At 34.9% G+C, this 16,241-nt stretch overlaps 3 protein-coding genes across 8 annotated transcripts; 2 read left to right on the forward strand and 1 right to left on the reverse strand.

Annotated features, from left to right (window-relative positions):
- Window positions 1-432: 432 nt before the first annotated feature.
- LOC137827595 (acylamino-acid-releasing enzyme) lies at window positions 433-8,134 on the reverse strand. Of its 6 annotated transcripts, none has more exons than XM_068633794.2 (18): window positions 8,060-8,134; window positions 7,628-7,732; window positions 6,996-7,311; window positions 5,638-5,862; window positions 5,334-5,558; window positions 5,145-5,213; window positions 4,353-4,491; window positions 3,838-3,989; window positions 3,668-3,750; window positions 3,457-3,578; window positions 3,284-3,362; window positions 2,418-2,595; window positions 1,790-1,850; window positions 1,523-1,645; window positions 1,216-1,413; window positions 951-1,019; window positions 779-855; window positions 433-708 (listed from the first exon to the last, which is right to left on the reverse strand). In XM_068633794.2, the coding sequence occupies exons 2-18, from the start codon at window positions 7,722-7,724 to the stop codon at window positions 612-614; spliced, it is 2,310 nt and encodes a 769-aa protein (XP_068489895.2). In that variant the 5' UTR covers window positions 7,725-7,732; window positions 8,060-8,134; the 3' UTR covers window positions 433-611. The 6 variants fall into 6 exon arrangements, with proteins under 6 accessions (XP_068489895.2, XP_090160455.1, XP_068489898.2 ...); XM_090304329.1 differs by having other exon boundaries at window positions 7,644-7,732; window positions 8,060-8,099; XM_068633797.2 differs by having other exon boundaries at window positions 7,876-8,067.
- Window positions 8,135-8,639: 505 nt separating this feature from the next.
- Window positions 8,640-10,092, forward strand: LOC137827597 (photosynthetic NDH subunit of subcomplex B 5, chloroplastic). The gene is made up of 5 exons (XM_068633800.2): window positions 8,640-8,930; window positions 9,023-9,086; window positions 9,474-9,536; window positions 9,612-9,670; window positions 9,800-10,092. Exons 1-5 carry the CDS (start codon window positions 8,718-8,720, stop codon window positions 10,028-10,030), a joined length of 630 nt encoding a protein of 209 aa, XP_068489901.1. The 5' UTR covers window positions 8,640-8,717; the 3' UTR covers window positions 10,031-10,092.
- Window positions 10,093-11,268: 1,176 nt separating this feature from the next.
- On the forward strand, window positions 11,269-15,130 carry LOC137827596 (serine/threonine receptor-like kinase NFP). The gene is made up of 2 exons (XM_068633799.2): window positions 11,269-12,741; window positions 13,979-15,130. Exons 1-2 carry the CDS (start codon window positions 11,563-11,565, stop codon window positions 14,714-14,716), a joined length of 1,917 nt encoding a protein of 638 aa, XP_068489900.2. The 5' UTR covers window positions 11,269-11,562; the 3' UTR covers window positions 14,717-15,130.
- Window positions 15,131-16,241: the final 1,111 nt, after the last annotated feature.

The raw sequence follows: 16,241 nt of genomic DNA on the forward strand, positions 1-16,241 counted from the left end.
AAAGAGTTGAGTTTGTAACAAATGGAACAAAATATTTACCAATAAAAAGCAAATAATATATAAGAAACAATCAAAAGGCAAATAGTATATAAGAAATAATAAATAATTGTATGTGAAGGTTACATTTTATGTTTAGGCATATTTACTAACTCTTTCTCTGATGTAATTTTTTTTTATATTAGTCTCTCTCTCACACCCAAGTTATTTTTATAGAAAGGTGAAGTGATAAAAGTTATAGGAAATGACAAAATTTATATTATATACATGATAAGACATGACTAACTAATTTTACATTGAGAAACTCAATCGTAGTTTGAATATAAAAAAAAAAATGAATTAATTCATTCCATTATATTTTAGCTTGTGAGTGTATTATAAATTGAATTGGGCTAAAATGATGGATGAACTAGATTATGGACCAAGAAGTCACAATTTCTTTTTCTTTACCAAATATTATGTTTTCTTTCATTACCAAATAGGAAGGAAAACAAGCAAAATTAGTAAAAAAAAAAAAAAATGTTAAACACCACCATTTCCAACACGTTTCGAGTAGAGGGTAACAAATAGACTGGTCTTCATTTTGACAATATAACAAATAGTTGGTGCGTCTTCTAATCCTTTGATTCTTGTGATTCACTTGCCCCGTATTTACAGTACTTGTTGAACCACACCCCAATGTTAAGGAAAGATTCAAAGTCAGATTGTGGCCTGCAAAATATAAAAATAAAATACGTTAAAATCAGAAGTGATTCTCTCATTTTATGTAGGCTTTGTCTACCTTTTGAGTGCATGAACATCATTTTCAAACATAATGATTTTGACATCTACTCCTTTCTCCTTCAAGGCCCGACCATACTGCACATTTAAACATTCAAAGTTTTATGTCAATACAGTACCAATCAAGATGGTAACTCCTCATTATGACTATCTAAAAGCTCTTAAGTTCTTACTTGCAACCCATCAAAATTTGGAACACGAACATCTTGGGCACCTAATAGGAACAATGTTGGTGCTTTTACCTGCCCATTTCATAAAAAATACAAACTATAATTCCAGAATTCAACTGTATCCAGAAGGATTTTTAAGGTGACAATCTCAGCATGTATCTTAACGATGAAAAAAAAACTCCCTTTAAGAGGTCCATCTGACCATACTCTTTTTTAAATATGGTTTTGTTCAGAGCTCTTATAAATACCACATAAATTCAATCCACACCTTAGAGACGTGTGAAATAGGAGACTTCCTATAAAAGAGAGTCAAATCTTCTGGGGAAGGTGGTTCAGTAAAGCAATTTCTGGCTTTGGTTCCACAAGCTTCTACATAGCACCAATCAGGGATATCTGTTGTTCCAATCATCAGTGCAAGGTTACAAACAGGATTGATTGCAGCAGCTGCTACAAACTTGTCTGGTGCCTGCACCAAATGCAGAGTTCATATGTTACAGCAAATTGATATTGCAAGATGTGAGACAAAAACATGTATAGATATATTTGGATAGGACTATTAAGTGGACTTATTGCACCTGGCCAATCAAATGGGTTGTCAGAAAACCACCATGTGAAATGCCCATTACTGTAATCTTAGATGGACTAGCAAGACCCAAGTTGATGACATGATCTATGGCAGAGAGAACATCATTGACATCCTATATATGAAAAACTAAAATTAAGGTCCGACCCAGAAAGTATAGTGTATCTATACAGCAAAACTAGCTTATAAATTAGAGCTTTGCTTCGATACCTTAACCTAATCAAAGTATTTAGAATTAGAAGTAGAAAATAATGAATACCTGAGACCCAACATTCTCTGGAAGAGATTGCAATGCTTCCTCACCAAATCCTAATGAACCTCTGAGAAATAATAACATATATGAAACCTCAAAATGGACAATTAGAAACATTTCTTTATCCATGTTTTGATATCGAAAGGTTCTTTAAGCTATAAGCGATCATAATGGGTTTCCTTACGAGTGTTGACAATGACATTTATTCCTCAAAGAAAAGTAGTGCAAACTTTAAAACAATATAATTGGGATGCAGATGGAGCATGAAAGACTTCTGTCCAGGAAATTCAATCTAAGTATATTTTTTCAGAGTCCTTATAGCATAACAAAAAATCTAAATATTTCAGGAATCAATTGAAGGAGTCAACATAGTAGTAGGGATTAAATACCAAGAAGTATTTTTTTCAGGGACTTAAACCAAAATTTTCTAATTTACTAGGTATCCTGAAAAAACTTATAGGGTACTCAAAACAAAGATCGGTCACATATTGGGTACCTAAAACCTATTTCAGCCCTAGCTAAATGAATAACTCACAAAGACCAGTAACTGTTTGAGGGCAGGCCATCCATCTCTCTTGGCATAACAATACTGAACCAAAACTAATGGTTGGAAGTTCAAGAATATGTTGGCTACCTGTAATTTACAATCAGCAAGCTGTATCCAACTGAAGATAGAAAAGCATAATACTTAGAAAAGTATGACAAAGAGACGTCTTGGGGCCCTCCATGAAGGATCACAATTAATGGATCAAATTCAATCTTGCTATTGGTTTTAGAAGACACAAATATAGCTTCAAAAGGTTTTGTAGCACCTGAAATTAAAATAGAGTCAATTGACTGGTCAATAAATTTGAGTAAGATTTATTGAATAGGGCGTGATTAATAAGTGTTAGATTTGTTCCTGAAGTACTATATCACCAAATAAGTGGTTGCATTGTATAAGAAGACAATCTTGATCAACTTATCAAGTCAAATATTTTCAATAGTCACATAAGAAATGATCCACAAAGTTCTTTTATGATTTCTGTTAAATGATTATACATAGCCCCCTTATAGTGAACATTTAAAACTAAAAAGCTTCAGTTCTCTGATTTCTTGTTTCTTCTCGTTTCTTTATCAAATTATAAAATCAAGATTTTATGCAAGATATAATACATAGTATTATTATCTTCATGCACCAATCAAAATTTAGCTTTTGTTCATTTTCCTTTTTTGGGAGAGGACATGGTGGGGACAGTGCATGCTGGGGAGAGTGGAGGGAAGAATCAGTATGATTTCCAATAAATTTAGTTCTGTATGTATAAATTTTCATCACATGAATCAGGTTAATTCACCTCATTATCGAGGAGCATTATATGGATTGAATTTCATAAGATTTAATAGGATACCTTATCAATTGGATTCCGAGAATATACAAATTAAAGCCTATCTGAAATTTCATTAAGTCATTCAACTTAACACTGAATATCCATGAGTAAGAATCCAGAATAACTTGAAAACCTTTTGTTTGACCATCATGAGCATCCTTGACGGAGATCCTCAGTATACTACACTGGAGACAGGACAGCAAAGATCTAACCTGCAGCCAAAATCCAATCATTCACTTCTAAATAGAATGCCATATTTTTGCAACAATGATTTCTGATAATATCTGACAAGAAAATAGAACAAACCTTGTCAGAGGATCTGAATATGGGACTGGATATATTTGACCAACTCCATGTAGTAGTGTTTGTCTCCTTCTCAATGGCCATTCCATACTTTATTTGAGCAACATCAACCGGACTGCTGGAAACTGCAAAAGGATTGACAGAGAAAAAGGATAAAACATATTCCTCTACTTCATAAGTCCCAGGTATTGACAAATTAAGCAGTTGTTTTTACTGGCAACAATATTGTTCCCATCCATTGTAAGAAGATTCCACGAGAAGTTTGAATCTGCTGGGCTGATGTGTAATATTTCCCCACTATAACGCGATGAAGAAAGTGAGTTGATAATAAAGAATACACAACCTTTGATAAATGAAAAAGCATTCCTATTGTTATTTACTTACCTCAACACATTCACAGAGATCAGAACTTCACTGCTGTGCCAGATCGATGATATAATCATTGTGCAGTTGTCAGATAACCAAGGATTACTATGAATAGTGATACAATAAAGCCCAGGGAAGCAACCATCTTCAGCACACATCACAACAGGAATCTCCAAAATTGATTGAAAAGACCAGAGTTATTAACTGAAAACAATATGCACTAATTGACATATGTTTAGATTTCACTAAGAAGAGGAGGGGTAGTATGAAGAAGAAAAGAAAATAATCTTATTTATAGAACCAAGTAGCGTATCATGTTTTGTTTTGTAAAATAGCAAGGATCCTCAATGCTAGCATAAACAACACAAATGAAAAACTACAAGGCCTGTGTATCCAACAACTTGGACTTGAATCCAGTGTATTTAATAAATGAAGTAGATGAAAAGGCAAAAAAGAGCTTCACTCTAAGTTACTAAAGAATGCAGTTAAACCAAATACATTAAAACTAAACTAGCCATATAGGAAGAGCTTACAATGTCGTAAATTTTGGAAGATTGGAACGGTTTTCCATCAGTTGGCCAATCAATTCTGTGAAGTGAATTTGTAGCATTGTGCACTCCAGAGTCCACAGCACTTCTTGCAGATAAAAACACAAGAAATTTTCCATCTGGGCTGGTGGAAAACTCATAAAATAACAGTCAGAATTTTAAGGATACAACTCACGTACCAATATTTCAAAACAACTAATATAGTTTCATGAGCCAATATTTGATTAAATTGTTTTACTGACTTAGATAAAACAAATAAGAATAAAAGGTTTTCTGCAGAAGAACCTTTTTACATCCCTTGCTGACTAAACAGTAATACCCTTTGTTTCAACCATAAAGACAAGTAACTTTCAAATAACCTTTTTCATATCTTCCAATGCTCTGAAAAATACGCCATGACATCTCAAAAACTTAAAAATTAAAAACACAAAATAAAACATCAGGAAAATAAAAAAAACTTTGAAAGAAACCTATCCTTTTGCTACAACCACCATCCACCAGATCCAAGAATTTCAAGCCTTACTGACACGATTTATTGACTTGACATGATTCAATATACTAATAACCTTAATCCTTCCGCTAGTCATCTTCATCTTTCGAAATGTTTCCATTTTCTTGTCAACAAAATCACAGGTAAGCACACCAAAAACTTAATGGAAAAACGTTTGCCACCCTTGAAACAAATGGAGATCAATCAATACGTGCACAACCAAAACCTAATAACTATTGGACAAAAAGTCTTCAAACATGTATCCGATTCCACCAGTACCAGCCTACCTGAACCGTGGAAAGAATGCACTGCTTATAGGTTGAGTAAGGTTCAGCGCATGAAATTCTTCAGTTGACCTACATGTAAAACATTGCTTTCATAATTCAGTTCAGAAATAACCAACGTCGCAATAAGTAAATACATTCAAATAGGGTCAAAACAATAAGAGTTGATAAGATCTAACTAATGTGACTTACTGGAGTACTGGTTCATTAGATTTTGACTCATGATGCAGTGCTCTTACTCTAACAGCATATAATGCGCAAGGTCTGTTAGAGCAGTACTTAATGCCAAGCTTTCTTGGCTTGGATGACCACCCAACAAATACAAGGTATTGTTCTGAGCCTTCAGTAAATGGAGCCCACACAACTTGGCCAATACTCAAAGATTTGTCAATTCCTTTGACTTCTTGCACCTCTCCGCTGTAAAATCAAAACCAAAGAGTCGTATCTAAGAAACATATCAAAATATTATCCATCATTGAAATGAATGATGAGAAACCTGTCGATGTCGATGACAAATAGTGCAGGCTGTCTCTTTCCAACATATGTTTCTCCCCAGTCCTCCTCCCAGTCCCCTTGACATTTCCAATAACCTGAATCTTTATCTGCACAACCACCTATCTTGTAGCCCCCCAAACCATTAAATGTGGGCTTTGCAGGAGAGGGCTCTTCTGCTACATATGCTATACATAGTTCATTCATGTTCCACGAGACACCCTCAAACCTAAACCATATGAAAAAGGAAAAATGAATGTCTACATTACTGCAGTAATAGTTCAGATGTAACTTGCCCTACTAAGTTAAAAATATGAGTACTTATGAAACTAAACAACTAATGACCTAAAAATAGTAACAGTAAGTCACAACTAATAGATATGTTCGTCAGCAGAGATGGGTGCTCCTATGGCGCGAATCAAAAGTTTTCTTGATTCCAAGAAGACAGGTGCTCGAACATCGCCATTGTTCTTTGGATTCTCGAGTTGAACTTTGAGTTTCTTGATTTGAGCACCGGTATGAGATCCAAAATAATTGTTGAGAGTGGTCCCTATTTTGGCAGAAGTGTTGAGAGCAACCATTTTCATTAGGATAGTCACATTGAAGAAAACATCCTTGCAACTAGGAGATGATCTTGTTGAACATAAAACGTGTACTCTGGATTAACAACAGCAGCGGCAGAAGCATCGGAAGATGGTAGAAAGCGAGAAGGAACGTCCGTGCCTTGAAGAAAATGAAAGAAAGATAGCCCATGGATGAGTTTGAGAGTGATAGGGGTAGTAAAATGATGAAGAAGGAAAGAGGATTTGGACACGGTTGAAGTTGTATCAGTCATGGCTGACTGAGAAAAAATGAAAGGTAAACATGAAAAGAGAGAGTGCAGAAGAGAAGACTGAAAAAGAAAGAGATTATTCATTTCACTATATTCTCTTAGGAAGATACAACAATATATAGAGAGAGGCTAAGACACATGTTAGCCAAAGGAGGGAACACGTGATCTAGAAGCAATGAACTGTCAATTTTGAAAATGAAAAATATATTTATGTTTTGTTTTCTGTTATAAGAGTATAACTGTCTCATAAAGACTAACTAGCAAGAACAACATAATGTCTCATAAAGACTAACTAGCAAGAACAACATAATGTCTCATAAAGACTAACTAACAAGAACAACATAATGTCTTTTGCATAGTGAAGAAGCAGAGAATTGTAGAAATTTTCCTTATCTTGGTTAGTTCTTCTCATAGTTTATTCATTTCCCCGTTGTGTTCCCCTTCCTATCACTCAACCTAACAGATACATTACTAATTTTGAAGTAACCAAGTATCAAAGGAACAAAAGACATGAATAACACATCACTTACCATCCATCATTGTATACTGAGCCATGCAGTGATTGAGGAATAAGGAACTCTTTCTCCATTCGAGAAGAGCTCCAAATCTGAAAGCAACAAGGACCTTCATTCTCTGAATTTCGAACCACTAAGAGTTTTGAGCCAGACGGTGATGGAACAATCAAAGACACGCCAGACATCTCTATTGGAAACGGAGCCCACAGAAAATTCACAGAACTGTCCCTTTCTTTTAGAATGTTACAGGACATGATGGATGTCCTCCTCCTGTTTCTTAAAAGATCTGGTTGGGAAACAGCAAACATTCCTTGCAACTGCAAGCCTGGAGCTACAGAGAAAAAAGGTAAAATATCAATTTGGCTAGCAATGCAATGGAACTATCACAGATCAATGAAATAAATTAACTGTGTTTCGATGAACTTCTCAACAATACTTAATGGAGAAGAAAACAATAAGAATGTAAAATGAAATAAGTTATTCTCCTGAGGGCTAAAATTAGCTAATGAATGAAGTACTTCACAAAAAGCTCTCTGATTTAGTTTCTTCATCTAATTTTAACTTATGTAGGTTATTTCTAGTTTTCTCCTTTTAGTGCTAATTGAAAAATTTATTGTTTTCCAAAGAGGGCAACAAAGGAGACTCACAACCAAAAAGCCATGCCTTGTCAATGTTGGGAATACTGGTGAACTCTTGAAGTAAGTTAGAAAGGTAAGCATAGTCATCCTCAGCTTCCTTATGCATTTCCAAGCCTGAAACAAAAGCACAAAAGATCATTGCAATTTTCTTTCTTTAATGACAAATTGTGAAATGTATGCAGATTAGCCTACAGGGTAATCAACAGCTTGGTACAAAAAAGATGAGAAATAATATAGTGAAGAAGGAGAATGAATACTGCAGTGGCATGAGTTAGTGAAGTATAAAAGGGTGGCAACAGGGGAGGGTAAAAGTTTGTTTCTTTATACTGAAAATGAAATAAAAGAAATAAAAATCAGATTTTGATGCTAAAAGGAAGTTGTAATGGATGCATCAGGATTCAGTATTGAAGTGGGTAATGAGGAGAAAGTATGCAATGCTACCTTTGATTGACTCTGAATGAAGAGATGTTTTGGGTTGTATGAAGAAGTAAAATTAAGAATAGTGATAATATATTTATTTTTCTGAAGGTGGAGACTATTTTATTCAAAAAAACACTTTTTTATTTGTAATCTACTAAATATTTATTTCTTAGTACAGCCTTGTATTTGTCTTGTATGATACTTCTCTTAAAAGTGTTACTAAAAATCAGTGCTAAAGTTGATTTTAATAATTTATTTTTCTTTGGCTTTGCATGCAGGAATATTTTATTTAACAAGTTCGCATCTCATCTCCCTACAATTATTTTGAAATATATTTATAAATTACTAAATTATAATAAACACTATAATGAAATAAAATTAGTATTATTGATTAAATAAAATTATTTTATATTAATTTATAAGATTATAATATTTTCCTAAATAATAAGAAATAATTATTTTATATTAAATTTTATTTTTTTATTTATAAAATAAATATTGATAATAAGGATTTGGAGTTATAGCTAATGATTATTTGTTTCTTGTTCCAAAACAATTCTAGTAATAGGAAGATGATAAGATAATTGAATATAAAAAAATTGAAGTGTGTTGTTGTGTGGAGCATGTTATATATAGGATGAGATAGATAGATAGACACAGAGAAGCAAGAAAAGCACAGATGGCAGTGTGTTCCTCACTCTCACTTCTCCCTCCCATCCCTTCTCAACCCAAAACATTCTCAAGTTCTCAAACACCACTCACCAAGTGCCATGGCATCTTCACCAACACTAACACCCCACCAAGGTTCTTGTTGAAGGCTGGTTTCAATGAGATAGAGCCTGACCTCAATGAAGATTATAGAGAAGTATATGCCACCAATGGAATTGAAGCTGTATATACTCTCAACAATTCTTCTGCTTTCTTCTCTCTTTTTCTACCCATTTTCTTCCATCGTCACTTTCACTTCTTTCATGCCAATTTCAGGATGAGTTTGAGTATGGAATTTATGATGGCCACCACACTTTCAATGAAGGAGAACAACAGAAAGGTCTGTGTTTTTCACTCTTGCTCACTTTCTTGCTTTAACTTTCTTTTCACTTTTTTCATCACTGCTATTCTTTTTATCTAGCTGAATGGTGTCGTTTGTAGAGATTTGTAAGAGAATTATCTGGTTGATTCTTAGTCTTTTTCCTTCACATTAGAGCATGTTATATATTCGATGAATCCTTATAAAATACATAAAAGTTAAAAAATATGATACAGAACAAAAAACAGATAATAAAATTCACCGAATAAAAAGAGATAAGTGCCTAAATGTATAATCCAGCCATGATTTTAACATGTAGATTTGTACTTCATTATTTATTTACCTGTAAAGTTTGTCTAAGTGCATCCTGTTTTTGTTGACAAAGTTGATGGTGAATATTCATTTCAGGAACATTTTGGGGTTCAATTATGGAAGAGATAGCAGCAGCAGAACCCCCCACAGGATTCCAGGGTGTGTTTTTCATCATCATTCACAGCATTTTCATTATAATGGTATTTTTTCTTATTATCATTTATTTTTATGCAGGGCTTATGTCATGGCTCTTCCCACCAGCCATTGCTCTTGGGGTGTACTTCAATGTTCCGGTAACATAAATCTAATTGTTTATTGGCATTAGTGAAGAAAAGAAGGACTCAATCATCAAATTTCTGAATATGCACTGTTAGTTTGCTAACTTTGTATAAATTTCTGATTAACAAATTTCAATTTTTCAGGGGGAGTACTTATACATTGCAGCAGGCATATTTATCATCGTATTTTGCATTATTGAGATGGATAAACCTGATAAACCCCACCACTTTGAACCTCACATATACAATATGGAAAGAGGAGCTCGGGACAAGTTGATAAATGATTATAATACCATGAACATATGGGAATTCAATGAAAAATATGGTGACCTGTGGGATACTACTATCCAGAAGGATGACATAACCAAGAGATAATTGTATATATTTCATCACTTATAATCACAATTGATTCCAAATATAGTCATTTCAATTTGATATTTTGTTTTCATCTTTTACTTTTTCCCATTTTTCTGTTTTTGTTGGATCAAGAGGTGTATGTTCCTCTCCTTTTTTCTTTTTACCTTCTTATTATTCATTAAAATAAATAAAAACTTAAATTCTGTTTTACTCATACATTGACCATTAAATGCTCCAAGGAAAGGTAACAACACCCTAGTCAAAAGTTTTATGATGACTTCTAGTTTGCTATGATGTCATGGCATCTTCCAGTCATGGCTTGACCATTTTCATTGTTGAAGAAATCCAGAAATTTGCCTTCTCATCATCTTACACCGGAAAGTTTGATGAGTCAACATCATGCCATCACTATTGTTTACCAACAAAATCTAATAGTTATCGGTTAACTGTGTAATCTTTGAAGAAAATGGAAGCTTATCAGATATTTATGCTATAATCTAGAACATCTGTTACATTAAAGATGAAAAATCTCCAGTCAGAGAGCACAACCTTTTGCAGAGATTTAACTGAGCAAGGATTTTGAGACACTATAAATAGTGATTAACCTAGAGAATGAAAGTAAGTTGTAAAACCTTTGATGTGCTGTAGATGATGCAGTTCACATGGACTTACACCTTCATTGATTCTTTGGCGAGATTTAATAGTTCCAACAAATCCCATCAACACAAATATGATCTCAGTCACTGCACTCTCTCAGATCACAAACCAACAACATATAATCCATAAAGTTCAGTGGATAGTCATCCATAAAGTTTTGTAGAACATATTCTATTGCAAAGATTGTTCTACCGTTAAAGTATTGATTTTTCTAATCACCACTTTTATGCAGTATACTTTTTACTGTTAAAATACAGTGTATTCCATTTCCAATCCTTGTCTCTTATTATCAACTTGTGAAGGTCGCTTTGGAATGTACATCTAACCAATATTGAATTTTCTGCCAAAAACTGTGGGAAAGTTGTGCTACAAATATGAACAATAGTTGCATTGGGATAAAGCTATGACCAAGTCAAGGCATTAGAATTCCAGGTGCCAATTCATCAATAATGGAATTCTAGATCTCTAACTTCAACTTCTAAGACTTTTGGGATCAAGATTATGTAAGAAATGATACCAAGTTTGACGTTATGTCAGATAGCACAATGAATTAATTATTAAGCACATGATATAATAATCTCTCTGGGTCCATTTTTTGCAGAGTGCAGACTCCACTTCTAGTTCTCTACCTAGTTCTGCATGACTCAAATGTGTTCATATTCCCAAACCAAAGATAAATATAAATTATTAAACTATTACCTCAGTCTACAATATAAATTGTATCAAGTTATTAAAAACATAAACTTTACTATTAGAATCGTGTGCCAGAAGGTAGGTGTTGAAAATGGAACACCCTTCTTCAAAAGGAATCTGAAAATTCATTGTTCAACCATCTTGACCAGAAGAAGAAGAGGAAGAAGAAGATGATGATGGTGATGCCAATATAAACCCTGATGAACACCAAAACAAAATCAACCGCCAGCACAAACAAGATGGCACCCCTCAAACTGCATCACTTCCTCCTTCTCATATTCATCTTCTTCTTGCTCCCTTCTTCCCACGCCCAAACGCCACGTCAGGAGAACAACACGGGCTTCACGTGCACGGGCACCCGCTCCTGCGCCGCCTACGCCTTCTACCGCGCCTCCGCTCCCGACTTCCTGGACCTGGCCGCCGTCGGCGACCTCTTCGAGGTAAGCCGCCTCACGATAGCCGCGCCGAGCAACATCTCCTCCGAGTCCTCCGCCCTGGTCCAAGACCAGCCCCTCTTCGTCCCCTTGAGCTGCTCCTGCAACTCCGTGAATGCCACCTTCGGGTCCCTCTCCTACGCCAACATCTCCTACGTCATCCAACCCAACGACACCTTCTTCACCGTCTCCACCTTCAAGTTCAACAACCTCACCACCTACCCTTCCGTCGAAACCGTCAACCCCACCTTGGTCGCCACCAACCTCTCCATCGGCCAAGTCACCATCTTCCCTGTCTTCTGCAAATGCCCCGACACCAACAACACCAATTACATGATCTCGTACGTTGTGCAGCCCGAGGACAACATCTCCTCCATTGCCTCAACTTTTGGGGTTCAGGAACAAGCTATAATTGACGTCAACAACGACACACTCTATGATTATGACACCATTTTCATCCCGGTGGAGCAGCTTCCGTCTCTGTCGCAGCCTGCGGTGGCTCCAGCTGCGCCGCCTAGTGGGAATGGGAGTGAGAGTGGGAGTGGGAGGGATAGGACGGGGACTGTTAGAGGGTTGGGGATTGGGTTGGGGTTGGTGGGGTTGTTGTTGATATTGGTGAGTGGGGTGTGGGTGTGGAGAGAGTTTGTGATGAAGAAGAGGCTAGGAGTGAAGGATGAGGAAGAGGAGGGAGGGAGGAAGAAGGTGTATTCGGGAGGGAAAGAGGGGCAGAAAGGTGGTTTGGATGTGAACCTCATGGCAAATGTGTCGGATTGTTTGGACAAGTATAGAGTTTTTGAGGTTGAGGAACTGGTGGAGGCCACTGATGGATTTGATAAGAGGTCCTTGATCGAGGGATCCGTTTACAGAGGAAAGATTGATGGGGAGCTCTTTGCCATCAAGAAGATGAAATGGAATGCCTATGAGGAACTCAAGATCTTGCAGAAGGTAACACTCACAACACCAATCTCTTTTCCTTTGTCCTTTTTTCACATTCTTGCATAACATCACTCATTATTGTTTGTTCTTCATTTTCATCTGCCATCAGTGTAAAGAGTTTTAGGATCATTTGTGATTGGAATTTGGATTAAGGTGTGAAACTGAATTCTATGTCTGTTTGAATTTTCTTTCTGTGACAAAATTTGCATTACTAATCACTTGAAAATTATTATGGTAAGCTTAAGTTTTAAAAAAGTGTTATAAACTTATGATTGTGGTATTTGTTATTGGATGAGAGTAGAAAAAATCTCTAAACATCATGGTTATAAATTATTTGCTTTTTTTCGAGAATATAATTATGTCTTTTAAGACAATTAATGAATTGTGCTAGTTCCTGGTGTTATTCTGATACAGCAGAAGCAAATGTGTAAGTACAGATTGAAATTTGAAACAGTCAATGATAAGGTTAAGGTATGAGAATAAAATAGGGTGGGAGTTAATCAATATCTTATTGTTGATGATTAAATCAGATGATATTAAGTGAAGTGACTTGTCTGATGAGTAGTCAACCCGCCAGTAATTTTTTACAATTTAGCATAACCAAACCAAGGGAATAAACCTCTAGATACCTGGAACCTGGAGATACACAATTATTTTAATACTTGGGACAAAAAATAATCGGAATCGTAGTAAAGCAACTTCTCTGAATGGATTACTAAAACATTGTAAGACTTTTTTTAGTGATTATCCATTGTTTTGTATGTCAGAAACGCATCAATCAAGAGGAATAAAACAATAGTGGTTTATGGCATAGTTGCTTCAAGTTATTTAATAAAAGATGTTTCAACTTTGTCATATTTTTCAGATCAGGGTTAATTAATATTATTATACAGTACGGTGTTAATGATTTAACTATAAAGCAGCAGTTAAAAGCACAATGAAAGACAAAGACGCTGCTTACCTTTTTGTCTTTTACCATTTTATGACAAAATTGTTAAAATGTATTCCCATTTGGATCTGTCTAAAATAATCATAGTTAACACTTCAGATTCTTCCACTTGAGCCTTTAGGTAGTGGTTGAATTTAGGTGGTTGCATTTCTAATGAACAAGTATCAAAGTAATAAATGTAATATAATAGGCTACTCACTATCTATGTAAGAGTTTTAGCAGTTGGTTGATTCTATATGCCCACCATGATTCATGCTTGAGTGGTTGGTTAACAATGTGTCATTTTTTGTGTTGAAGGTAAACCATGGGAATCTGGTGAAGTTGGAGGGATTCTGCATAGACCCAGAAGAAGCAAACTGCTATCTAGTCTATGAATATGTGGAGAATGGATCTCTATACTCGTGGTTGCACGAGGAGAAAAAGGAAAAGTTGAACTGGAAAACAAGGCTAAGAATAGCCATTGACATTGCCAATGGCCTCCAATACATCCACGAGCATACGAGGCCACGAGTTGTGCACAAAGACATCAAGAGCAGCAACATTCTCTTGGACTACAACAAGAGAGCAAAAATTGCAAATTTTGGGCTTGCAAAGTCTGGAATGAATGCCATCACCATGCACATTGTGGGAACACAGGGCTACATTGCCCCTGAATATCTGGCTGATGGTGTGGTCTCCACAAAGATGGATGTGTTCTCTTTTGGGGTTGTGTTACTTGAACTGATTTCTGGGAAGGAAGCCATCGATAAGGAGGGAAATCTGTTGTGGGCAAGTGCCATCAGAACATTTGAAGTGGAGAGTGAGCAAGAGAAGGTTAGAAGACTGAGGGAATGGTTGGATAAGGATATTTTAAGGGAGACATGCCCAATGGAAAGTTTGATGGGTGTTCTCACAGTTGCAATTGCTTGCTTGCAAAAAGAGCAATCTAAGAGGCCCAGCATAATGGACATTGTCTATGCACTGTGTAAAAGTGAAGATTTGGGCTTTGACATCTCAGATGGTGGGATTGGCTCACCAAGGGTGGTGGCTAGGTAGATGTGTTCTGCTGCTCACTCATCTCAACTCTTTGGTTTTTGGTCAGAGAACCATTTGGATATTTTCATCAAAACAAATCCATTTGGTTTTTTTACCTAAAGAAACCCTTTTAGGTCTTCTTTTTGCTATGGATATGACCACAAAAAAGGGTTTAAAAGACCCTCAACAAGCATAGTCATTTCTTCCTCTACCTCACCCTTTTTTAGGTATTTTCAAATGTAATTTTTACATTCACCTCTGAAATAAAATATGATGGAGGTTGATATTTATGGGTGTAAAAGGCAACAATAAGCACTACTCCATGAGATAGGCTTTTCTGAACCAAGCAACTATAAGGGAGGGAGTATTATATATGTTTGAATAAGTTTCTACTTGTTATTAGAAACTTGGAGTGAGTCTCTTAGTTTTGAGCAAGTTTTTTATAAGTCTTTTAGTTTCACTAAGATTCTGTTTCCTTATTTCCAGCTTACTAGTTGTAAATTGGCTGTATTAAAAATCTTTCTAAGATCGATATAAAATATGTATGATATATGTTATTTATGTATAATAAAATTAATGATTTCAATTTAAGAAGATAAAATTATATATTTGATTGGAATTAAAATCAAAATTCGTATCATTTATAATAACTAAAGCCAGTAATTATCAAAAGTGGTTATTAACATGAACAATTTATAAAGTATTTCATTAAAAAAAATGATGATATGCAGACTCGTGACACTTTACAGTATAAAGTGTGATGCTTGAGCTTTAGCATACAGAAACATATGACACTTTAGGTTTTAGAAATATGAAGTTTGTAGTGATGTGATGATTGGTTCAGCTTTTCATTCATTATTTACAGACAAAGAGTATCTCCAGTAAATCTTGTCTCTTCATGTTTCTTACTGTAACTCAAATTTATAAACAAAAAATAATGATGGGAGAAGAGTAAAACGTGTAATTAAGTTTCTTTTTTTTAACTAAATGGAATTCAAGTAGGATTATTGAATATGCAAGTTTTATTTCTCATTTGGTAATTTTTTTTTAAAAAGTAACTTTTTAAAAAAATAACAAATATAATAATAATGATATATTCTTATCTTAATTGTTAGGTCTATTTACAGTATTAGATAAACTTTTTTACATTTTTAAAGTGTGTCACGATTAATTTTTAAGACTACATAAATATAAGAGTCAAACTATTGTGCTAAAGAATTTATAAGAGTTCACCTACAAATTAGGAATGAACAAGAATCCTAAATAAATTTGTAAGTTTAAGCATGATATTATGTATTAGGTTGTTTGTTGATTAGGTTGTTGTTGATATTAATTATTTTGCCAACAACCAACCAACCTCTCTACATCTATACTAAATGTATAGACTAACCCAATTCCTTTTGCTTAACAAATTCGGTTTGATTTGACTTACAACACAGTTCCATGATGCCTATGTGGGATTATTGGTGGTAATGACAAGACCAATTAATATTATTATCACCATTTTCTCTTTCCTTCTTTGATTCTTAGATAATTATCATCAAAT

The sequence above is a fragment of the Phaseolus vulgaris genome, chromosome 7 (genome assembly GCF_051622355.1).
Source record: "Phaseolus vulgaris cultivar YP4 chromosome 7, ASM5162235v1, whole genome shotgun sequence".
NCBI classification, from domain to species: Eukaryota; Viridiplantae; Streptophyta; class Magnoliopsida; order Fabales; family Fabaceae; genus Phaseolus; species Phaseolus vulgaris.

Bases quoted from the DNA above. Each gene is read 5' to 3' on its own strand.
- LOC137827595 (XM_068633794.2), bottom strand. From the start codon at position 7,724: ATGCATAAGGAAGCTGAGGATGACTATGCTTACCTTTCTAACTTACTT. The intron at 4,492-5,144 runs GTAGGCTGGTAC...GTTTTCCACCAG, and splicing joins GCATTCTTTCCACGGTTCAG to CCCAGATGGAAAATTTCTTG. The intron at 1,414-1,522 runs GTGCAATAAGTC...CATTTGGTGCAG, and splicing joins CAACCCATTTGATTGGCCAG to GCACCAGACAAGTTTGTAGC.
- LOC137827597 (XM_068633800.2), top strand. From the start codon at position 8,718: ATGGCAGTGTGTTCCTCACTCTCACTTCTCCCTCCCATCCCTTCTCAA. The intron at 9,537-9,611 runs GTGTGTTTTTCA...ATTTTTATGCAG, and splicing joins ACCCCCCACAGGATTCCAGG to GGCTTATGTCATGGCTCTTC. The intron at 9,671-9,799 runs GTAACATAAATC...TCAATTTTTCAG, and splicing joins GGGTGTACTTCAATGTTCCG to GGGGAGTACTTATACATTGC.
- LOC137827596 (XM_068633799.2), top strand. From the start codon at position 11,563: ATGAACACCAAAACAAAATCAACCGCCAGCACAAACAAGATGGCACCC. The intron at 12,742-13,978 runs GTAACACTCACA...TTTGTGTTGAAG, and splicing joins AACTCAAGATCTTGCAGAAG to GTAAACCATGGGAATCTGGT.